A 26364-nucleotide genomic window follows, 5' to 3' on the forward strand; every position below is an offset into this window, starting at 1 on the left:
ACAGCTTCCTGCCTTACCCTAAGAGGACAGCATGTTCCAAATACTGGACCGTGCAATCCTACTTCCAGCTGTGCATGAGATGCCACAAACAGCTTTATATGGCTTCAAATCAAAACAGATTAAGCTGCAGCACTTGCCTGATAAACGCACACATCCGCCCAAGTGAACAAAGCTGTGGAACATGAGGAATGTTCTAACAAATGCACTTGATGTTCACAATGCAGAATGTTACAGCAATGCCCACTAGTGTGCTTCCCACCTGCCTCAGTAAGCCATCTTAAGAAAGAATTAATCCCTTTTGTTTTTCTGAACAAGACTATTTTTCATGTTAGGCTGAATTAAAAATAAAGTATAAAGAACAACGTTTTTACAATGTCACTGATGCTGTGAGATGAGAGAATGAGCCATTATCGGCAGTCTTACTCCTACAGCCACATTAATCCTTGTAGGAGTTGAGTTTCTTACTGTACTTCGTTGAGGAATGTAAGAAGAGACATCTGCTAGGATTTGGGATTGTTGAGCTTGCACCAAGTGAGGGGTAGATATTTGGGTAACAACACTTGGGGTAAATTCTCATTCAGGGCTTGGATTAGGGATATGTAAGGGTTAGAATTGATGTTTTAGCATATATTGTTATTTGTGTTTCAGTTTTACCCCGTAGACATGATAACAGTAGTCATATAACTGGAAATCTCTCCTTTGTAAGAAGGGACTTCTGGTCTTCCCAGATACTAGAACAGGGGTGGGGAACCTTTTTTTCTGCTGAGGGCCATTTTGATATATATAACATTATTTGCGGGTCCAGTGCAGGCCACGCCTCTCCGTGTGACTTCACACGAGGGCGGGGCCACAATCGCCGGTGATTACAGCAATGCCTGGAGCATGCTGTGGATGCTCTGGGGAGCTGTTAGGGCAACGGTGTGACTGTCTGAAGCGTCCTAAGGATGCTCCAGGCAGCACTGCTGCATAGATTCTGGCTGCAGGGTGCCATTCTAGGCACCCTGCTAGCCAGATGAGGCTAGCAGAAAAAAAGCTCAGAGGGCCAGACCAAATGATTCAGCAGGCCTTATACGGCCCCCGGGCCTGAGGTTCCCCGTCCCTGTACTAGAGGGTTGAAACTGAATATATTTTAGAGCATCTCCCAGTCGCTTATTTGCAAGAAATACCTTTAAATTGGTGAAAACACTGTAAAAAAGAATTAGTGCCTGGGTGATACCGCTGCTTCCCAATGTAAATGTATATGGTGCATTTTCATAAATATGTGCCAGCCTGCAATATGGCTGACTCCAAGTTGGCCGCACGTCTGTTTCGCAGGTGAATATTGCGATTTTTTTAGCCCTGCGCATGAGTCATGTCTGTCTCAGTCATATCTTGCAACTAAAGTGCATATCTGAATAGCATAGGAGAGTCCACATGTAGACAGAGTGGAGTGTGGTCTGTGTCGGCATAATTCCAGGTTTCGCAGTGTTGTGCTTATGCAGAGACCCATGTAACGTAGGATGGATCTCTTGCACCATGTACAGGGCTTGTGCAAGTGTGCGCAGATAGTGATAACGGCTACTTCCACTAGCAGATGGCTAGGGGCAGCGCAGCAGCATAGATGTGTACTACTCTGCATGTGTGCGAATATCCGCACTTATTTCTGTGCACGCAGTGCTGGTGCGATTACAGCTGACTTGTGCGCAAATCTGCATCAACCCACTGTCTGTTTTAGGACAGCATCATTGTCCATGGCCAGAGACCGAGCTAAGGTGAAGTTCAGACACTCAGGGGGAGATGTATTAAGACTACCAACCAATCAGCTCCTTACTGTCATTTTTCAAACACAAATGGAAGCTAGGCGCTGATTGGTTGGTACTTTATCTATCTCTAAAGCTTGATACATCTCCCCCTCTTAGGAAAATAAAGTGTGTCCAATATTCAAGTGTGAATTTGTTTCACAAGCCTAACCAGGAATGAAAACAAAGGATTTAAATAGGATCATCTATTCAACAGCTAAAACCAGAAATGTGAATGACAACGGAACAGGTCAGTGTGTTTCACCACATATCTTTTGAGAACCAGAAAGGCTCAGCCCTCCTGTTTACTAATTGTAGGAACTTCCTGCCCACTTACACCCACCGTCTCAATTTCTTACCCCTTCAATGGAAGTGGTCCCTGAATATATAGTAAGAACAAAGGGTCACACAATAGAGCTACTTACTGGAGATGTGGCGATAGCATTACAGAGGAACGGAAGAGGGGTCGTCTTTTGATTTCTTTCCTGAAGCAGGCATTCTGCTGGAAGCCATCTTTGATATTCAATATATACTGGTTGTGCCATGTAACAAAGCGGACCTCCTTCAGACCGCGGCAGTTGGCTTCCTCGATCAGCTTCACAACAGGCTGTTTTACATAGGAACATGGTCATCAAGGTGAAAACACTGATATTTTTCTCCTCATGACATTTTTAGTCTGTTGCATACAGCATTTTTACCATACTAAGAAAACTAACTGCAAACTGCAGACCAGAATAAAGTGTAGGCAAGGAATATATAAGTATTTGCCATACAACCAGTGCACAACTACTACTGAAAATGTTGCTTGGTTTTTTTTTTTCACATTATGCCATTATAGCTACTTTTCCTAACAGAGACTACACTAAGAAATAAACATGACATTCTATTTTTTTCTCCTACTACTGACCAATGTCATCAATGGGGGGCGATTCAATTCAGCGCAACGAGGGTGCGAGCAGAAATCCAACTAAAGTGCTAGCCGCGATACTGTTTTTCAGCTTAGCGCGGCGGTAACAACATCGCGGCCGGCACTTAAATCAGAAAATGCCGGTTAGCACTCCTAAACACCCGGCTTAAGGTGTGCTAACCGGCATCTCCGACTAAGTGCAGGGCGTAGGGGGAACAATTGAATATCCCCGAGAACTCCTTCCCGATGCTATTCACATCTCTTTCATTTGAACTGCCCCCAATATGTGTGAGTATAATTTCTCTCTAACAATTTAACAAAGCATGTTATAATGAAAGCTGTGTAGCACAGTCACAGTTAAAGTGTACCTCCTGCCCCCTGTTTCATAATGGCTGCCCACTGTGTGTGTGTACTTTACAGTAGGCCTGAAAACTGAGTAAATGAACAGAATTTTTACCTCAGAGTACTCTCGCCATCCAAAATGATCTCTACAGAAGTATTTCCAAACAGTGTGGTAAGTAGAGGAAACGCCAGAGGTAGAAGGGGTAGTAAGTCGTCGGATTTGGTCAAATTCGTGAGTTTCATAAATAGCCATACAGTCCAAATTTACTAAAAAATCATGTCCCCTGGAAATATAGAAAAAAAAGAGGGATCATTACATTGCATTTTGTAATCGGTTACACACATTCATGCAAAGTAAAATTGGACCAAGTTAGGGAATGTCACAATTTATTATGCATAGCTACCTGGATAATAATGCCATATAGAAACACTTTATTATTATAACATGCACACATTTTAGGAAAAAACAAAATGAGCAAAAACATTAGATTACTTAGTGAACGGATTGTTATAGAAGTGGCTTAAACATAAAATGAAGTAGTAAAAAGGGTGTGCGTCGCATTTGGAACAAAAAGGGACACAAACTGAAAAGGGTTCTGCTTGTGTTTTTGGGTGAATTTCATCTAAAAAGGGGGGAAATTAAATTCCATGCAACAGGCTTGGCAGTCGGAAGATGCAGTATACCGCGACTAATGCACGGGGCTTAGTCGCACTTAGCTGTGTCCTCTGACTTAAGAACCAAGCACAATGCTGTTTACTGCACACGATGTTTCCCTGTGGCACTAGTTAAGGTGAATTTGTGCTTGCACCTCAGAAGGGTGCGAGCAGAAATCTAGTCGCAGATTTACAGCGTGGCCAATTGAATAGCTCTGGGCATTCATTCTCTGAGCAATATTGCTGCGCTGGGAATTCAATTGCCCCCATGGTTAGCAAGATATCATCAGTATGAGAGGCATACACTACAGATTGTAACATATGATTCTGTTTAAGGACATGGGAAAGTTAACTGAAGCAATATCATTTCTTAATACTGGAATGGTCAAAATTATGTAAGAGCAAGTCATGAGCTTGTCATAATCAACAGTTTAGAATCCAGTGTGCCACTTAAGAATGATCTGACCATCTCCAACGTGCCTGTGAACTCTTGTAGCTGCTGACCCAATCTTTTTTTCAGGAAGGTTTATTATCCACAGACAGTTTACTGCCAGAGACCATACTGCAAAGCTACAATGCCATACAAAAACCAAGATGGCTATCGGATTGTCATTGGTAAATTTGTTCCACAAGTCTAACTGGGAATGAAAACAAAGGAATGAATGACTTAAATAGGATCATCTGTTCTACAGCTAAAACCAGAAACCTGAATGAAAACTGAAATTGGACAATGATTCTAAACACAAATCTCTTTAGAGATCTGAAAATGCTGAGCCCTCCTTTGCTCTAATGATTCATGTGACACTTGTTAACCTTTAAACATGTAACCAAGGCAATCCGAAACACATATTGTTTATTATTAGAAACCAGCAAAGAAATAAAAATCAAAAACAGTTAAAAACTCCCAACCTTTATATTTTGACAGAAAAGTAGCACTGCCATATATAAAGAATAGAATACTGCAGTTTTACAAGAAACCTTTCCATATATAGAAAAATTGCATGTACTAACACGTATACATATACATAGGATGTTTGAGACTACAGATGGTTTCTCTATACATAACTCAGCGAAGACTAATTAGTCCTCTCATCTTTTATCTTGGCCCTCAATGCCTCAAGAAGCATTTAATATATCCCTGCTGGGTCATACACAGAGCAATGATCTATTGGAGAGGTACATTTGGAGGGCTTGGGTGACATGTGCACCATGCAGTGTGTGTTTTATTTTTAGTTTATATGCTTAGATCTTTGTTGCTATGAGACACGGCCCCTTTGGAATTATTACAATAAGAGGGAATTAGGGGCCCGATTCAGAGAGGCACGCAAAGTCCGTTGCTGCTGCAATTCCTTACGCAGCAGACTTGTACAGAGACGCTCCCTTCGTCATCTCCCATCCGCCGCTTAAGTACAACAGCACAAACGTCAGTGTCACACTTTGTACCTCTGAGAACCCTATGCTGTCACAGAATGGGCGTCTCACGGAAAATGCGGGGCCTCTGCAGCTGCAAATGAATTTGCAGAAGCTCATTAGGACACGCCCAGAAAACGGTCCGACCTGCCTTTTTCTAACCACCCTCCCCGTTACCTACCCCAAACGTTGACTACCTGTCACTCACTTTGCAAATAAATCCCCTCTGCCACCGCCATCGCTATTCCATTGCCGCATGTGCGGTTTTGACGCATGTTATACTAGCAGTGGGGACAAAAATTAAATAATAAAAATAAAAAATCACTTCACTGCTCCGACAATGTTATTACGTGCATCTCTGAATTTTGGTTAAACTGTGACGGTATGGAATATGTGCTGCTCCCTTGCTCATTTAATGAATAAGAGACACAAAAAAGAATATATAAAAGAAATCCCTGCAGTCACTGTACTGTATATATATTCTAGGCAGTGCATCCATACACTTATACTTCTGTGGGTGTATTATGAGTTGTATAGCTCTTAAGATACATGTAACTTTAAATCTGGTGTATACATATGTACTGTGCAAAATACAATCATTATCTCGGAAAACAAACAAACGTCCTCACTTTCCTAAAATCACATGTGAATTCCCCTGAACCACTCTCATCAAGCACAAGCAGACACAATCTACGTTCAACTCAAAAAGGAGACGCAAGTCCCATAATTACGTTGCACAAATGGACTATTTACCAAATTACTATTAGATATAACACTGCAAAGGTGTGTTCTAGAAAAACTTTGGGCACGATTCTATTCAACGCTAAGTGAATAGCGCCGGGAATCAGCTCCCGGAGCTATTCAATTCATATGCGCTGCTAAGCCCGACTTAGGATTTCTTCTCGCATCCCTCCGGGGATGCGAACAGAAATCTGACAAAAGTCCAGGCACGATGCTCTTTTCTGCCCTTAGCACCGGGAAAACAGCATCGCGCTGGGAAGTTTAGTCGGAGAATGCCCATTCTCATGCCCAAACACCCTGTTTAGGGCGCGAGAACAAGCCTTCCCCGAACTAACTTTGTGCAAAGTTGAATAGCTCCGGGAGCTCATTCCCGGCGCTATTCACTTTGCGTTTAATTGAATCGTGCCCTATATTGCAAGGTAACTAAAACTAAGCAGCCCTAAAGCAAAAGTAATCGTATAGTTACACCTTGATTTACAAAAAAGTTTTCCATTTCAGTCAAAATTTACAGTTTCTACACAGAGAATCTGGGAGACGTGTGCAAGCTGGGAAGGAATTCCTGGTTTATGTGTAACTGCGTAGACTACAGCTATCTAAACATGTGCTTAACACGACTATAAATAATAATTTGCATGAGAAAGACTGAGGCTGCATCAGTTTCTCTCACGCTATCTTGCTAAAGCTGAACATTTTGCAATGCAGAAACTTCTTAGAATAGGTATCATTACCGTGACCTGGAAAACTATTTACTTTATGTTTCTGCCATAACCTATCATCAAAAAATTAAGGGTTTGTGGTTTTAGCAAATTCGCTTCGAACTTGTTGTTTTATTTTTATAGGAAACGTTTCAACAAAAGCATCTTCTCTAAATCCAGAAGACAAAAATACAACTGTGAATCCTAGCAAATAAAATATAAAAACAAATTAGAGGTCATACGTCATCACATCTATGATTATTAAATGTTCCAGTTTTTCAGGTAAATGACTAGAGGTCTAAAACTACAATTATATGACGTAAAACAAAGATTTTACAAATGCACATATCCTGAAAGCTTTAACTGGTTATTGGATATTTGTATGTGGAATCATTTAACTCCCTACTGTAAAATTAAAAGACTATTAGGAGTCACAAGGCCAAAAGCCTTCACACAGGTCATGGACCTTCTCAGTATGGATAAGCATGGGGTTGGAGCATCGGTGAAATCCAATATCAAAATATGATCATGATCAGCAAATAGGGTACTTTTAACATAAAGAATTTCACAGATTCCCAGACGGACCGTCAATCGTTGATGGCCAGTGATCTGCATTTCTGGCCGGCGGATCAGCGGTTCCGTTAAGATCGGGGAATCGGTGAAATGGCTGCTCAATGTATGGGGCCCTTTATAACATATAATACAGCAGTGTTCCTATTAAAATCAGAACTCACATTCTAATTGAAGACATCAGAGTTTAGACATTTATACAGACATTATTTAAAGGTTGCTTAAACATGTTAGCATCACATGTGTATTATAGTAAATGTATGTATTATCTATAAATTTCATGACGTGTTCACATGGTTTAGTGATTATTTGCTATTGTACGAAAAGCCCTTAAAACTCCTACAGAGCATCCGTTACACAGTGTGCACACACAAAGGCACTGTTACTATAGAAACGCACAATATCAGAAATGTTTTGGAAAAGTGCTGGGCGCTCCTAGGCGGTAAGTGGGAAGTGGCTGAACAGACGCATGGAGATAGTCCATCTTATGGGAGTGTTGCTGAAGTGTTTGCACACACAGACGCTCAATGGAGGCCATACTAAGATGGAAGAACTGCCCCTGCCATAGGGACCGATGGTGGCGTCTGCAGATGTACCAGGCAGTATTACAGCGTCGCCGACAGTGAGCGTCTCAGTCCTTACACGTGCATACGCACGGATGTACACCAAGGAAGGACTTTGTAGTGGCATTTGCATAAAGTCACAGATGGGCAGCCATGGCCACATATACCTCTAAATCAGACCCATTGATCTCTTTATTGTACAGTGTGTATCTAACCAAAACAGTTACAAACAGTGATCAACTGGAACATTAAGTGAATATCAGACTATTGTCATCTGCCAAAAAGCTGTCACAATCAGGAGTCTGCTTTTCACCCCGATCTGCTTTTTTGTTATTGTTTTTCACATTAATAATGGCATGAATAGTGCATTAAAAATAAGTAACATTAATTAATGCTGCCCTTACCATCACTCTATAGTAAAATGTTAAAGATGTTTTTAAAATGCACGTGTGTGTGAACAAGCTCTTAAAGAGATCAGAATTTCTAAACCCTTTTTGAAAAACACTCTGCCACTTTTTCCTACAAAAGCATGCTGAGTAGAAGGCATGGGTTTGTTCTAGTTTCTAATTTAGTCATGTTTTTGAAGTCACATCTGTTGAACTCCTAGAACGTACTGTGGCAGATTTACTTCCGATCACCCCGATCTTGACTTTTGCTTTGTTTGCCGTTTGATCTGGTATCCCTGCGCTCATCAGTATCTTCCACAGCGCACCAGTGCAGCCTGAGGCTAACTAATAGGTCTCATTATATCTGCCTGGACTATTCAGCAGGAAGGTACCACTATTGAATGGTACATGTGGCAAAAGAGGTGCAGCAAATGCTATTTTTGGAAAATGTACAGGAAAAAAAAAATAAAAAATATATATATATATATATATATATTTTTTTTTATAACTTCACATGCAAAGTAAAATAAAATATATCCTAGTCTTAGTACAGGTGTACTTTATATGTAATTAGTGGCCCAAAGTGCTTTTTACTTCAGCAACTCTCAAAGAACAGGGAACTGAGTATTACAGGTATAAATAGTAGATCAGCACAAAAAGTCTTCATGAGTTATAGCTGTATTCCTTCCAAAACTATCTCCTCTAGCCCCAAAGTGCGCTGTCTTGGAGTTATCCTAGACTCCTCCCTCTCCTTTAAACCGCACATTCAGCACATCTCGCAGTCCTGCCGTTTTCACCTAAAAAATATCTCCAGGATTAGACCCTTCCTCACCCAGGATGCCACTAAAACCCTCATCCACTCACTGGTCATATCCAGATTGGACTACTGTAACCTTCTCCTAGCTGGCCTCCCAGTCTCTCACCTCTCTCCACTACAATCTGTTCTCAATGCTGCTGCTCGGCTCATCTTCCTCTCCAGACGTTCTATATCTGCTTCCCCTCTCCTTCAAGCCCTACACTGGCTCCCCTTCCCCTTCAGATGCCAATTCAAGGTTCTTACATTCACCTACAAAGCCCTCACCAAATCCTCTCCCGCATACATTTCTGACCTTCTCTCCCTTCACACTCCCACCCGCCCACTTCGCTCAACTAATGCATGCCGCCTCTCTTGCCAACTGATTACTTCCTCCCACTCCCGCATCCGAGATTTTGCCCGTGCTGCTCCCTACCTTTGGAATGCTCTCCCTCTCCCTATCAGACTCTCCACCTCTCTACAAATCTTCAAACGGGCTCTCAAGACCCACTACTTCATCAAGGCCTTCCAGCACTCCTCCTAACCCACCTCATGCTCTTTCCTTCCTATCTTCCCCTTCTGTGTCACGCCTGTCTGTCTGCCCCTCCCCTTAGAATGTAAGCTCTCATGAGCAGGGACCTCTTCCCTCATGTGCTTCTCTTTACATTTTCTTCTACTCTCTACTCCCCATTAGGGCACCTAACACGGGACCGCCAACTCCCGGCAGCTTATTGTGAGTGCTTTAATCACTATTTCAGCAATGTATATAAGTTGTGTCCCTGTCCTGCACTGTAATGTACTGTAAGTTACTTGTTTCTTGTTCACTTATTAGTTCTATGTACTATGTAAGGCGCTGCGGAACACTTGTGGCGCCATATAAATAAAGGATAATAATAATAATAATAATAATAATAATAATAAAACAGTTATTATAATATCATTTCACTTCTATTGCATATCATGGTGTGTACCCTTATTACACGTCCTCTCCTTATTACCGTGGTACTTCATCCCTCCTACCCACTGGGGAAGCTGACTGCCTAGTTGAAACGGATATTAATCATAGCATTGTGCACTAACACCCACAGATCAGATTCAGGTCTACAGAACATAATTATCAAGGCTGCTGAGTGAGAGGATATAAAAAGGACAGATTCATTTTAAGCCAGTAAAAAAGGAGAGGTAGCGAGGGAAAGTAATGCTGGGGTCAGTGATTTAAGTTTAATATATTGTGAGATTACTTGTGCCATTTTAAAATGGAAATGGCAGATATACTTTATAGAAATGAGATGGAGATGCCACACATGCCATGGCCATTAAACACACAATACATTAGTGCTTAGTGCCTATTGAATACATATCTTAAACGTTACATCAGATGTTCGTTCTGCCAATTACAATGACAGGAGCCTCTTTGTGCAAAGCAATATTTGGAGATAATATATTTTACAAAACATCAGCCACACAGGTGTGTACAAAAAAAACCCAAACAATCGGTTATTGTATCTGAATAAAACAAAAGGTATTCCCATGTGTGAGAGATGCTTGGTTCAAAAGGGATTGCCAAATAATGACTAGCAAATATTTAGCAATTCTGCACAATAACTGTGGAGGCATGGTTCTTATGGAGTGATAATTATTTCATTTTAACATGGTCGACTCAAGTTATGGTTCAGTTCAATGGAGTATGATGCAAGATCGCTTGTTCTGATGCTAGGTGAGTGCAGATCACCTTTACATGCTGTAGCCTAAACCTCTTATTACCGAGAACTGCAGCCCCCTTATTTACTGAGATCTGCAGCTCCCTAATACCCCTTTCAGACAGAAATCCAAAGTACTGGGTTAAACATTTCAACCTGGTAATTTGGAGATTTACACAGGACTTTTTTCTGTCTGAAAGGGTCATCCCGTGTCTAAATTCCCGGGACTTCGACCCAGGAATTTACCAGGGTCGGAGACACGGGAATTTAGTCCCGGGTTGACCCTTTCAGACAGAAGAAATACACGTGTAAAACAGCAAATTACCGGGTTGATATTTTAGACCCGGTAATTTGCTCTTCTGTCTGAAGGGGGGTACAGACAGAGAGTGGCAAAACAACCCGGTACACAAAAGTCGGGGATAGTCCGGGTTTTTTGCCATTTTCTGTTTGAAAGTGGTATTAACTGAGGTCTGAATCCCCCTTATTTACTGAGAACTACAGCTCCCTTATTTACTGAGATCTGAATCCCCCTTATTTACTGAGATCTGCAGCTTCCTTATTACTGAGGTCTGAAGCCCCCGTATTTACTGAGAACTGCAGCTTCCTTATTTACGGAGATCTGCAGCACCATTATTTACGGAGAACTGCAGCACCCTTTTTTACGGAGATCTGCAGCACCATTATTTACAGAGATCTGCAGCACCATTATTTACGGAGATCTGCAGCACCATTATTTACGGAGTCTGCAGCACAATTATTTACAGAGATCTGCAGCACCATTATTTACGGAGATCTGCAGCACCATTATTTACGGAGTCTGCAGCACCATTATTTACAGAGATCTGCAGCACCATTATTTACGGAGATCTGCAGCACCATTATTTACAGAGAACTGCAGCACCCGTATTTACCGAGATCTACAGCCCCCTTATTTACCGAGATCTGCAGCTCCCATATTTACCGAGATCTACAGCCCTTGTATTTACTGAGATCTGCAGCCCCCTTGATGTTTCTTCACAATCTCCAGTATTTTAATGCCCTGTATAACAGTGCTGCCGTTGGCCTGGTCTAACTTGTCTGCTCAAATATTATACAACGATGGAGATGTAATTTGATCACTTCAGACCAACCTTCGGCGACTTGCAGCTATTCAGCCATTGTGGAACTGCAAGTAACAGTATGCCTTTCCAGTCAGGGACAAGCATTTGCACAATACATTGTTAATCTTTGTTATAAAGACACAGGAAAAAAAAGAGACTTTTGCTGGAATCAGGTTTTCATTAGATCACTTAAACGTGCGCAAAAACTTTATGTAGTATTTGTAATGGTTTAGGGGTAGATATACTAAGCCTAGGAGAGAGAGAAAGTAGAGAGAGACAAACTACCAACCAATCAGCTCCTGTTATTTTTCAAAAACGGCCTGTAATATGACAGTTAGGAGCTTTTTGGTTGGCACTTTATTTCCATCGACTTTCTCTCTCTCCAAAGGGCTTAGTACATCTCCCCCTTTTAAAGTGTGGAATTTCACATGAGACTGATAGTTAATATTCCACACAAGGGAGAATAGAAGAGAGCACATCCTCTGCAATCACAAAACTCAGACACACAGGGCGAAAATAAATCATAGCCAATAAATGTGATATTTCCAGGTATTGTACAGAACAAAAGCATACTTTATCTAATATAGAGAAATACTGATGGGAATAAGGGATCACTCCAGGACAGTTTGAAAGGAGCATGAAACACAAGCAAAGATGGCGGTTGCAATTCTGGCAAGACCCAGCAAGGAAGTAATGTCTGTGTTCCAGACAGAACATAGACACAGTGGGACTTATTTAAAAAAGTAGATTGTAGGTGCAGTAAACATACAATCCACTCCATATTTCCCAAACATAGTGAAGTTTTTATATGAACCAATTCTAACTTGACCTGTTCTTTTGTGTACACAATGCTGTTTTAACAACTAAGAACTAACATTGCTCTAAACCACTACAGTGGCTACAGGTTTCATACTGCCTCTCTTTAGTAAGGGACACATATGAATTATACAGATTCAAGTCTCCATTTCACCTGGTTTTAATCAACCACAGAATCTGAGTAATGCACGCGTCCCTTATTAAAGGGATGATCTGGCAACCCCATACACAAGAGTCATTCATAATTCCCCAATGAATGCCCCAATAACTCTACTCAACCAGAATATTATAGCAAAAGGTCTGGCACCTTACCATATCCATTTGAAAGTCATTTCCGCATCCTAATTCACTGACCTTAATCAACCAAACTGCTGTTCTCAGCAATGCTTACACAACACGGTTTAACAAACAGACAATTAGGCTAGAGTATTTCCATTACAAGACAACTGTTCACTATACTCAGTATTTACTGTGAAGTCACTGTAATGCTGGCCATAAACTAGCACGATTTCGGGCCGATTGCCAGATCTTCTACGAGTCGTATGATGAATCGTGTAGAAATCGTGTAGTTTTAAAGGTAGGATACGATGTAATTTGCACTCCCGCAGCTCCTAAAACGTATAGTATGATCAGATGTGCAGCCCATATTATCTATCGTATTCGTATGCAGATCGTGCCGTGTATTTGTGCAGGCGATGCATTGTGTGTCCGACCGGCGTCATTTCAGTGACATTTTGAAGAATTATGATCAGTTTTTCAGCAGACACACGATCGATCGTATCGTAGGATCGTATGTATGTACACCGTATGTCCAAAGTGCGGTTGGGACATAGCTGCCGGGGAGTTCAAGGAAAATTGTAAGATGAATCTCATCTTATGCTGGTCATACTAGTGTATGGCCAGCATAAGTCACATCATCACAGCAGTTCAGAGCCAGGTAAATGATGATTGCTGAACGAGTGTAAATCTGCATAAAATACTACATACGTGTTAAGAATACTCAGGCTCAGACCAGCTTTAATAGAATATTAACATATTAACATATTGCACATATTCTAAAACATTTCTATGCCATTGTGTCATTGCTGAAATGCGAGTGATGCACAGTGATTTGATAGATCTATATACTATATTCTGCAGTGTAACTGGCTTATGCGGGCTCCATTATCTCAGTGGAGACAATCCAATCAAGAAATTACAGTAATGTACTTAATCGAGTGTAAAAAGCCTGAAATGAACTGCTTAGGATCGGCTGTGGCTAACATTGGCCTGTGACATTGAATTCACATATACGGTGTAGTGACAATTAGCCATGTCTATTTTAAGCATGCACTGCTAGCAAAGACATCTGTGCATATGTTATGTAGGTACTTTTACCTTACAGGAACAGCACAACATAAAAGCTTGCGTTTTAGTGAGAGAAGTGAACAGCTCAGGTCATGTGGATTTGCTTTGTGCTCTGTACATCCTGGGTTGCTGATAAAGACTTCCAGATAAGCAAAGTGAAATCCATTAACCAAGATTATCCTTTGCAAGCAAGCCTTTGTGTAACTGCTAAGTGGGCCAAGGAGAACTCATCAATTAAAGTAACTGCACACAAACACATACATAATCAGCTGTGCATTGTGAACATGTGGCTTGGTACCTTTTAAGATAAATGAGTGATTCAACATATAGCACTTGATTAGAGATGTAACCTACATAGAATAAGTTTCTTATGTAAAATGCAGGTCATCAGCAGTCTGAGCCATCTGCAGATGTAGTACTTGGCACTAGATATGGGTTCTAAATGCATTAGAATAATCAGTTTCTAGTTTCCATTACATGCCCTCCCTCCTAGAAACCAGCAGCCTCTTATCTATAAACAGGGAATGGTGTGTTGGGCAATCACTCTCCCATGACATAGGAGGCTGCATCAAATTGCTTTCTGGAAAGGGATTTCTCTAGATTATATATTAAGCTAGCACACAAAAGTTACTTCAAGTGAAAATAAAATACATTGACAGACGTTTTCTTGGTGGCACTCTCATATGTGTGCTGTATTTCGTTAAACTGTTTGCTATACGCAGTAGAGGCATACATATCATTGTGGGTCATGACATTACAGCCGATCAATGGACTAGAAACAAACAACAATAGTGAGAAACTTAAATTTTGTGTCTGAGTCAAGTTGATATTCTCAAGAACTTTTAGTTCAGCCCACAAAATGGCTGCCTGTTCATCAGGTGCGCTGTTTGGTACAGACTAACACATCCCAAGACAAGGCTGAAGCTCTTCTTTACCGAAAAGAACAGCGAAAGTGTACTGCAATAGCTTCTAAAGGAGACGCTGATGGCAAACTAACACAGAATGCTTTGAATTTACACAGTTCTCAGTTGTGAGCCCAGGTTCAGAAATGGTTACAGGAGGGGTGGGTTCTCCCAAACTGAAGGGGGAAATGGGGAGGGAGGGGGGGGGGATTAGAGTGGTGTTTGTTATAGATCTCCATGGCTATATTCCTTCTGTGTTTCCAAAATAACCTATCAACCCGACACAGTTCATAATGTGCAAATAGACTGGTTCTGCTTTCCTCACTTAATGTAATTACCAATTGCTAAACCTTGTATATTTTCAACATCCATTATCTAGCGTTAGTTAGGTTTATGCAATTAGAACCAAAGTACATGTGAGTTTCTGTATCAATATAGAAATATTTAGGTTTTCAGAAGCGGAGACCATTGAAGGCTCAATATTTTACAATAGCAGTGATCAGGAGGTTGCTCCACTGAGGGCCTATCCGCTTTGTAGATAAGGATGTTTTGCACAGTACCCTGTTCATTATGTGCTGAAATGACAAAGTCTGCCTGGGAGGAAGCAGAATATCTGCACTATAGGTGCAAGGGGGAGATCATTAGAGCCACATTCACCAATCTGGAAATCCACCTTTGGGTGAAAGCAGATGACATACTGTATGCGTAGCACAATGCAGCTCACATATTTATTGGGTTATAAATTCTGCATACATTTTGTTCCTGGAGAAGAAAACTCTTTAGATGGTAACAGCGATCCTGAGACTGACAAGTAATCCTAAGGCCCCAATATTACATTCCATGGCAACAAGATTCAGTAAATCACTGGCAAGACACTGAGCAGAATGAGATAAATCCCCATGTCCCAGCAGGACAAATGAGAATGACCATATTTACCTGTAGCAGCATTGGGTCAGGTGAACATAACTGCTTCTGTATCCAGTTTGTCCATTCATTACCCCAGAATGAGTTAGTTATTTTGATCCCTGCAATAACAGCAGGCAAGGGCACCTTGTCCCAGCAAATGCAGCCTTCATAATATTAATGCAGAGGCTCTTTGTGCTCATAAGTACAGGAAGAAGTATTGGTTTCTAAAACTGGCAGAGAAACTACACTAAACATAGGGTTTAATCCATCGGGGAGGAATCAATTTTCCTATACTATAGGAAATTGAAAGACCTCAGTTAACTCCCATGATGCACAGACCACGCCAGCTTTTTTAGTAACCATATATGTGGACAAAATGAGGAGGGTTTTCTCATGTAAGACCATTAAAGATAATTCGGCCTGACAGCTCTTTAAGTAATCTGGTGGAATGAATGATTAAACCGCTTTGTACATGACCATAAAGTGTGCTGATAGCAAGACGGCAGGAATGTCATCGTGCACCGCCCTCAGTAAACACACCACAAAAGTGGCCCTTATTTTGCTCTACATGGCATTATACATACAACAGCGCAGGTCAAATGTGACAAAACAGCTCAAATATTTCACACAGCTGAGATGTTTCACAGCAGATTCCTACTGTACATCACCCACACAGACTAACACTGCACTGTGCAGGCAATGGACAAAACACCAGACAGACAAATAACAGAGGTATATGGAAAAAGAACTGTATTTCTTAACAGTACATTTAAATGGACTCAGGAAGTCAAAGAACTTGTTCATGAATGAACAGCACCCTTGGGAAATAAAGGTAGAGGCTTCTGTGCAGTTAACAAACAACAAAATGAACCATAAATCCCATTGGAAATGTAAAGAAGGAAGGGGTTAAATAATGTCCGTTTTCAAAGCAAGAATATGAGTTGCTCTGTCTTACAGGTGACAGATGCTTCCAAAACTTTAAACAGTTTATTCAATTCAACAAATGGTGAATGCATTTGTGATTACAGAATCTCCAGGACCGCACTTCAAAAGACACAGCTTCTTGGATCGCTGGAGTAAAAACCAATTAGTTTTATTTCATATGGAAATGGGAAAACATGCAGCTGATAGTACCCAGACTGCTTAAAGCATGTATTTAAAACCCCTTTGACATTCCCAGTACACTGCTGCTTTGTCATTTGTGTTGCCAAGTCCTGGAGAGCTTCAAATTAATTAAACATAAAACTCCAACATAGTCCACAGTACTCACTCACATATAGATTGATACTTCAATATCAACCCAAGTCTTTTACACCCCCCAAAAACTGGTCTTTATGTTACAGCTTAACCAGTATATTACAGATTCTGTACTGTACACTTGTTATTTCCTACTACAAACTCTGCACATTATCTCATCACGAGGACTATTAGACAACTCAAAGAAACGAACTGAGCCAAAACAAATTAGCTTGGAAAATGTGTGCAATTGCTGAAATGAACAGCGCCTGGGTAATAGCTGTGTACACAAATTGTTGTTTCTCCAGGGGCAACAACATAAAACATTTGGATCTGTTACTAAGTCCGGTGTGGAAGTGTGAGGACTGCAGTATACACAAACACAGCAGAAGCAAAGATTTTGTACAGCACTTGCACTGAAGGAAACCTGTAAAGTGTTAGTACAGTACAGCAAGACGGTATCTCCAAACGTAGGTTTCCAAACATGTCATGGTTAGCTTATTTCTAAAATCATAGGACTTGTACATTGTCTGTACAAAATGAACAAAAAGATCCCTGGTAGGAATTATGCATAAGCATATAGGCTATGTTAATGTTATTTCTCGCTTACTGAAACTTGCTTTGTTAAGATAATCTGCATCACTGTATTCTTGAGGTTCATTAGGAATGAAAGAAAATAAATAAAAGTCATTGAAAGCCTCGGATCTGGCATGCTGAAATCTTCTAAGGTCACCGTGTGCACATGTACATTCCTTCCATTGGGAATAATCACTTAACCAACAGTTAAGACCTTGATTGAAGGTAATAAACTGCTTTTAGCTCAGCTTGTGAACACATTTTAACTGATGCGGTCTTAAAACCATAATTTTAGCAACAAGCTCTCATGCCACCATTACATATGAATGCTCAGTTATATGTGAAGGTTTCAATCAGATAAGAAACATTGAGCACTCTTAGAGGGGGGGGAATCAATTCTCGCCAACGTCTGCGCAGTGCTGCTGGATCCCCGTGGGGGCGTTTGGAGCACTGGCACCTTGCAGACACCAACATCGCCAATCTTCTCTCTCATTGCGTAGCGGTTTAGCATAGTAACCGCACATTGGGCCTGATTCAGATATGTACATAAATCCCATAGTTTACGTATATATCCAATGGTGGGGCGTCTGCAAATGCACATGACCCATTCTGCGCATGTCCTGAACAGGTCCTACGATCAGTTCAGTGCTCCCTGACCTGCAGCATCATTGACAGGCTGCGGCCATTTGGGTCTGTTTCGTAGGACACAGATTTCCTCGCCTCGCCAGCAGCCTGGTCAATGCAGCAACCAATGGATGGTCGCAACGGTGATCCAGACGCTGCACTCGGATCATAGATGCAGCTATTTCCTACAGACACCTCCTGCTGCATTAGCATATTAGTTGGATACATTAGCATATTAGTTGGTTGCATTAGCATATTAGTTGGATGAGTTAGCATATTAGTTGGATGAATTAGCATATTAGTTGGATGCATTAGCATATTAGTTGGATACATTAGCATATTAGTTGGATAAATTAGCATATTGGTTGGATGAATTAGCATATTAGTTGGATGGTAATACACAGCCGCTTCCTTGCAGCTGTACAGTACCGGCCACATCTGAACCAGATCTATTGCTGGGAACTGAATTCTCTCCTTAAACTAAAATGTCTAGGGGTCACAACTGATAAGTCAATTGGTGCAACTTCTTCTACAAAGACTAGAGACGGAAAACGTATGGCAAGAGTAGATAGTTAGTGAAAGGAATGATAAAGTGAAGGAAGAAAAATATACTTCATAGCAGGAGATGTGCTAGAGTAAGTGTGAATGCACATTCAGGTCAGAGAGACGTAATGTAAGGAAATAAAGCAATACAGGAGAACACATGTACTGGAGAGAAAACTTTCCCATATGAGTAAACTAAAATACACAGGTTATTTTGGGATATGGTGTCATTGTGTAAGGGGCAGCAACCAGTCAGCAATTAGCTTAGATTGAACTAGTGCAATGGACTAATGTAAGCAAATGTCTGATAATCTGCAGTAGGTTACAGTTAGTATCAAGTTAGTAAATAACCTTAAATGGGGAGTGGTATGATATGTTGACAGTACATGTTGTTATTGATCATCAAGTCGACATCCATGTGCTCCTCCAGCGTTCCGGTAAGTATTGGGAGTCTATTCATGAAGTAGAGAAGAGCCCTGTTTAGCTGAAATCAGGGACCTCTCTGCTTCGTACAATTCATGGAGCTGGTTTACCCGGGAGAAGTGTATTATTTCTCCAGCTGCACCCCCGCTCCATGCCTGCATCGCATCACCATACCATTGTTCCTCTCCTGCGGTACAGATTCGCCATCTGAGGATGGCGGAATCTATACCGCAAGCCGAACAAAGCAGGGAAGTTGCATACTTCCCTGCTGTCTGCCCGGCACCTGGCGCTGGCCCCGCCCCTTTTTCCAAGCATCCATTGCATCAGGTCTGACCTGACCTGCTGCTCTCGGACGCCGGCGCATCCGCAGTGAGAAGCAGGCATATCGGGCTCCCAATAGGTCTGTATTCTCACTGCGTCCAGGGATCGCGGAGGGGCCGGATAGCACCCAAAGACGCCGGACAGGTAAGTGCACATGAATGGCTACTAAACATCATTATATATCCCATCGATGTGATGCGATATATAGTGAAATCTTTTAGTAGCCACTTCATGTTGTACATGGATAGAGCCCCTAGTCCCCTAACCCTAATCCTACCCCATACCTTCCGCTCTTTTGTCTAATCCTTGCCTCCCCCCCCAGTCTAACCCTCTGTATGGTCTGTCATCCATTTATTTATACATACACATATTTAGTCAATGTTAAGAAACCGTTGCTGATAGAGTGAAAACCATAAATTCCAGCTACCTATAAAAGTTCTCACTTCATGTTCTTAGGTCACTTCTATAAAATAAAATCAATAACAAACGATAAGGCCAGATTAAACCAGAGGGAGTATTTTGAAGGCTCTCTATATAAGTTAACAACATAGAGCAATGACTAGTGTTATGGATAACTGGGCATTAATTACTTGCAATGCCAAGGAAACAATGTTTAAGACTAAAAATAAACAAGCCAGTTGTTACTAGTGAAGCTGACTCCTGCTTGGCCTATCTGCATCATGTGAAGTGCTGAACAGGCCCTTCCTGGTTTTGTTTGCATTGATAGAACTGCTGAGCCAGTCTGACCACAGGAGATTAAACGACTTGGCCAAATAACATGGTAACCATGCAAGCCATGTGCAACCTGTGGCTTGTTTGGGAGCTTCTTGGAATTGCTTAATATTGAAATATGTGCGGCCTGTTACCTGGCAACAGAATATCTATCGCCTTAAAATTCAGAATAACATAGGTTGCAGTGACCACGAACAAACTTTTATTGATCCCTCTGACTAAAGAACTCACACTGGCATTTGTGAACTAATTATTTCTTATTTCGATCAACCTAAACCTAAAATTTAATGGCGTGCTGAAACTTCTACAGTGCTAAAGTTCATTATCGTATAAACATTATACAATGGGCCAATTTAGTCCACTTCTTAAAACGCAGACAATGGTTTCCACCAGACACATGTGAATAGAAAAACACTGCATGACATGTTCTATTAATCTCAAAATATGTATATAAACCTGTAAAACAAAGTACTTAAAACAGTATTAGCTGAAAGACTTGTTAGCAGTTTTCTAAACATGAAAATAACGCATTATTAATGACTAACTGCTGAGACCTGATGAGCATCTCTTGAAGAGACCATTTTTTTAAACAATGATTGAATTAGAAAAGTTACAACTAAACACTACAGCAGTGATTGCCAAATTGTGCGCCGTGGCACCCTGGGGTGCCTCGGGACACTTGCAGGGTGCCTCAGGTTGGTGGTCCAGCACTAAATCAAATTATTTATGGTCAATGTAATATAAGCTTGCGAGCAGGGCCTTCCTACCTATATATCTGTATGTTATTACCCAGTTTTGTTCTATTAATGTTTACAATTGTAAAGCGCAACGGAATATGCTGCGCTATATAAGAAACTGTTAATAAATAAATATAAATATGTGGACAAACAGAAGCACAAACCTGTCAACCACCACATAACTGAGCCTAAGGATGACCGAATAGCACAATTTACTTTGCTACATTTTATTCAGAATTTTTTAATAACCAACTTTTGGCCCAGGGGTGCCGTGAAAACAATGCTGATAGTCTAGGGCGCCGTGATTCCAAAAAGTTTGGGAACCTCTGCACTACAGTACTCAACACTGAACATACACATTACAACAAGTGCACACCAGTTTTATTTGCTGACAGGTTTATTTTCAAAAGTCAGCCAGCCCCAACAATAGCTATGCCAATTTAACATTACACTATTACAATTAAGCGTTTTAATACATTCTAAGGGGACAATTCAATTCACAGCGATATGTGGTGGCGATGTCGGGCTGCGCACATTCCCGAGGATTACAGTAGCCCCCTGTGCACCTCTGTGGGCTTTGATTTGATTGCCCCCCAATGTAGTCAACAACATCCCACTTCAAATGCTGATTGATTCTTTAGTTATTGGAAAATACATAAAGGTATTTTTATGAGTCGGAAAAGTTGAACATTGCTCACTGTTAGAAAAAAGGTTACAGAGCACCTGAGGGGTTATCACATTCTCATCATTTCTTCTCCTGCTGCTCACACTCACATGCAGCTCGGGTGGGGGAATGCCACCGATAATAAAGTTCTCACTGCTACAGAGTCATAGTATTCAGGGCAAGCAAACAATCAACAATATTAAAGAGCCATAGTAACAGCAGAGACAATAGGAGATACTTAAATGAATGATATATATATATATACTTACTGATATCGCATTTTGATCCTATCGCTATCTGGGCTACAGTACAGTCTTTCTAAATGCTCCTGCGAATCGTCATTTACGCTTTGCCAAAGGCCAGTAGCGCTCCTCCTAACTTGCCAGTGATACGGCAATACTGTGTGATGTTTTTGGCAGTCTTTACCATAAAAACATAACCCCTGTAAAAATTCCACACAAATGTCAATCCCATCCTTTTGATGGACGTGATATTGCAGCTGATTCAAAAGTTCAAACACAAGAAGTAGAGAGGCTTCCTCGGTTTTGTCCTCAAATATCCCAGGGTTTGGATTATTGTTTTGGCTCACATTGTATTGGTCCAGACAACTGGTGTCCTGGAATAACCCAGATGAGTAACTTTCTAAGATCTTGTCCAAGCAGATTGGGCTGGTAGAATCACTAGAGTTTGTTTGCAAAAGAGGATCCTGGAAAGAGCCACTGGCAGTGTTAGGAAGTGCTCCATTAGTGCTTTCTGATGAAAAGGCTGGTTCTGTGCTCTCTATTACACTTGACTGGTCTTCATCTAGATCTTGTACTGTGTGAACAGAAGCCGTGTGCTCTGTCACCGGCCTAAGACCTGGATTCCCAGATATCAGCCCACTGTTCGGAGGGCAATGTTGGTCTATGCCTAGTGTCTTTTTTACAAGGGGTTCACATAAATTACTACTATTCCCAGATTGATCATTTGACACAAATATTCCATTAATAGTCCCAGATCCTAAAAAACTAGTAAATATTGGCCGAAGAGCATGAAGGGTTTCAGCATCTAAGATTTTCTGGGTCTGCTTCTTTTTAAAACAAGGTTTCACCGGAGGAATTTTATCAGAATGCCTGGAGAAGCCCTTACTTGTCATCTCAGGACTCTTTAATGAACAGTCATCATCAATTTCTGTATCCATTAGCTGCAAAGAGTCTTCCATACTGCTCACCATAGACTCCAATTTGGCCTGCATAAAGAGGGAAAGACAGATCTACAGTGAATTGTTGGCTTACTATCAAAATGATGTATATTTTAATGCAGTACAATGGATTCCCTCTGGTACAAGCAGCCATCAATGTTCAGATAAACAGGCTTCCACTACTCTACACATACATTATCATCATCCACGCAGACGCACAAGTAGTGCTTAGACTCTTGGTATCTAGTCATAAATACTTTGAGCTCATAACGACATGAGATCTTTGCACACGTCTTACCTTTTATTTACACTACAGTGGAACACAGAAAAAAGCACATCATGTATCACAAACAAGCCTAGCAAAACAGACAGCCACAAGCTGACTAGAAGGCAGCTTTAAGGTCACGTGTACACACCCTGTCTCACTCACTATCTTGTGCTCTAGTACACACCCAGTCTGACACATTCACATGTTCATTTCTTCATTCCCAACTGTGAGACTTATGCAGCCTTAAGGTGGCATACACACCCAACATCACACATCATCCTGCTCAACGCAATTCTACTCTATGTCAAGATTCTTAGCAATACCCATAGCTTAAGTCAGAAACAATTAGGTTCAAAACCAAATAGTCTACTATAAAAGGGTCAAATGTAAAAAATATGATAAAAATAAAAAGTCTACAACTGCAAAAGATTTCAGTTCATTATTTTGTTGTTAAATATTTTATTTTTAAGCATTAGTGGTTAAAAGATAAACAATATTTTTAATAATCTCATAAAATCCATTGTATTTTTTGGTTTTTAAATGAAGTATTTTTATTAGCATGTGATTTAAGACAAACAATAATTCTAACATCAATTAGGATCACATTTTATAAACCCCACTTTTATAGACTACTACCTTTTCTGTATTTGTAATTTGGACTATACAGAGTAAGGGTAAAACGAATTAAAAAAATATATAAGGCTAGAACTAAAACTATGGATATGGTCTGTCTCTGTGAATCCATATGGCTTTTCTTTGTTCTATCTCACAATACTACCAGATTTTGTGCCATTCTTTACAGTCTTATCATGCCCAATGTGCAATGTCATGACCTATTCTCTTATAAAGCATAAATGGCTCAGTCAATTTACCAAAGTGAAAAGTTGATATATTAAAAGGAATGCCAATACAGTGATTCTTTCTAACCACATATGATACAATAGCACGCCGATTTGGTCAAAAGCAATCAACCCGGTCTACCACATTTTACCATCTCTGGCTAGTTTATTAAAAAGAAGATTAAATTCTGTGATTCTCTGAATATACTTGAGGTGAGGCTGGGAGAGCAGATCAGAAGCTCTCTGTGTAAGCTGGCCAGTAGAAAATAACATCCTGCATTTATCTATGCATTAACAAAATATACATTTACATTTCATGTTCTGTCATTGAATGTTAAAATGACATTTCCATAATGTATCCATTTAAATGAAGCTGTTCTTTAAAAAACTTCTGCACAGTTTATAAGTAAACAGATGTTAAACAATAAAGAGAGGAAATAACTTTATTTACTTGATGAGTGGAAAGATACAGGAAACAGAAAGGTTCTCTGGTCTAACAACTTATTTTGTCACCTGAAGATTCCTTACTTCACTCTTATCTTCCATTGTGTCAAAAATCACTTTAGTATAAACATCTACAATATATTTCTAAGATGGAGACAGGGAACTACACAGAAAGGTAATCATACATTACTAAATGGATAATGATCTAAAAAAAATATATATGAGGTAATTCTGGTTGTTTTTTCACCGTGACTTATGGGAATTGCATCAAGGAAGAAAAACAAAACAAAAAAAATAAGTGAGAGTTGATTAAAATACATTCCCATGTGCATACTTGATGTCGGTTGAACATGACAAAAGATTTGATGTAAAGATTTCAGGATGTATATGTTCTATATGTTCTGCTAGAAAAATGATTTCCTACTTACATAACTTTATTACAATAATAATACAAAAATATAGTTTAATTTATGACAACAGAAAATGATTTCATTAAAAGTCGATGAACCAAGAGTTGCCCAGTCCTTAATATAATAATGAAGCTATTGTGCTTCTATCTACAGTATGTGTACACTGCATCACTGAGTATACATTATGTTACCAGCCGGAATGTGATAAAGCAGCACAAATACTGTACACTGCTTATCTGTCTGATTGGATCACACATCACCCTACCATGTACAAAGCTACATTTACCAATGGCCCATGTGTACAATATTTAATATATTGTTGATGCATAGATATACCCTCTTCTGTATCACTAGTCTTATGCTGATTATTGTAAAATAAATGTCAAAAGTTTTATCTGAGAAAGATCCTTTAACATAATAAGCATAAGACTAGTGATACATTAGAGTATTATCTGGGAAAGATCCACCCTATTACACACAACAAAGCTGCGAGATTAATGTACTTCATGCCACAGAACCCGGGAGACAGCAGCTTGGAGCTAGTCTCAGAGCAGGACCCTGACAGTGACAGTCACTAACTGCAGGGAGGCAGAGGAGCCGGGGCTGTATGGTGCAGAAGGAAGGACCCCCGTCCTACACTGGTTACTATGTGCACACAGGCAGGGACGGGCTCTCACTGCCCCCTTAGCCCCCGGTGTGACAGTGCGGGATCCTAGAGATCCACGGGCACTACTTACTTTGAATGCAACTATGGGAGATTACGGTTAGAAGCCCATGAATGCGCAGTAGTGAGGCACAGTTACGGCCATCTATAACCCCAGTCTTATCTCTGCGGGCACAGATCTCAGTCCTTGTCCCCCCGGCCCGACTCTACGTTATCATCCTTTGTTCAGTCCCCGCATACTCCAACAGCGCTCTAGTCCCGGGCTGCAGGCAAGTACGTCTGGTGCAAACTCCGCACGCACAGAGCAGCCAGTGATCTGTCCAGGACAGACAGGAGAGGTGTCCAGTAAGTACAGGAGGGTGGCTGCCCCTGGGCAGGACGGCTTACCTGCCTGAGGAGTTGCTGCTGGTTTCTGACAGCCCTGGAGTGCGGCAGCTTGTTATCCCTACAAGGAGGTGGCAGGGTTCCTATCCGGCTCTCGCCTGCTGCTGCTCAGTACGTGACCAGCCAGCCATTATCCCTGCTCTGTAGCCAGCACAGCCCGCACCACCCGCCCTCCTGCTCTCTCACATGGAATATAACACTACTGTACTAGCTTGTATTAAATATCGCTTCCTGTAGCCACTCCCAAAGGAGCTTTGCACGACTCAGGGAGGAGCATCTGCCGAGCAGGAAGCGATACTCCGCAGCAGCAGCAGCAGCCGGGTGTGAGGACGAGGACACAGGCTGCACTCCTATCATAATCATCATCATAATAACACGTACCTGTAGGGTATGTACTGCCACCTGCTGGTCACAGAGCGGTATCGTGGGAGAGGACAGGTGACTCTCACATCTACTGTAGTCACTCAGTGAGTGTGTGCAATGATGATGGGTGTGTGATAGTCACACTCACATAACACATCCATCCATTTGCGTTGCAATGATGTAGGATGTGCGAGAGTCACACACACATATCCATCCACTCAGTGAGTATGTGCAATGATGATGAGTGTGTGATAGTCACACATATCCATCCACTCAGTGAGTGTGTGCATTGCAATGATGTAGGATGTGAGAGAGTCACACACACATATCCATCCACTCAGTGAGT

At 41.0% G+C, this 26364-nt stretch overlaps 1 protein-coding gene across 3 annotated transcripts in view; it reads right to left on the minus strand.

The window, feature by feature from the left end:
- The window catches only part of TIPARP (TCDD inducible poly(ADP-ribose) polymerase), a 33099-nt gene extending 7160 nt beyond the window's left edge, over positions 1–25939 (minus strand). Inside the window, exons 1-4 of one of the 3 annotated variants that reach the window (XM_088447676.1) lie at positions 25663–25939; positions 21736–22694; positions 3143–3311; positions 2204–2385 (exon numbers count right to left, since the gene is read on the minus strand). In XM_088447676.1, coding sequence (XP_088303802.1) covers positions 2204–2385; positions 3143–3311; positions 21736–22679 — 1295 coding nt within the window. In that variant the 5' untranslated portion in view covers positions 22680–22694; positions 25663–25939. Of the gene's footprint in view, positions 1–2203; positions 2386–3142; positions 3312–21735; positions 22695–25344; positions 25530–25658 lie in introns of those variants that run through there. The other 2 variants (XM_088447675.1, XM_088447677.1) reach the window with 2 other exon arrangements.
- Between the last annotated feature and the right edge of the window lie 425 nt (positions 25940–26364).

Source organism: Taudactylus pleione, unplaced genomic scaffold (genome assembly GCF_031769625.1).
Source record: "Taudactylus pleione unplaced genomic scaffold, aTauple2 ptg000436l, whole genome shotgun sequence".
NCBI lineage: Eukaryota > Metazoa > Chordata > Amphibia > Anura > Myobatrachidae > Taudactylus > Taudactylus pleione.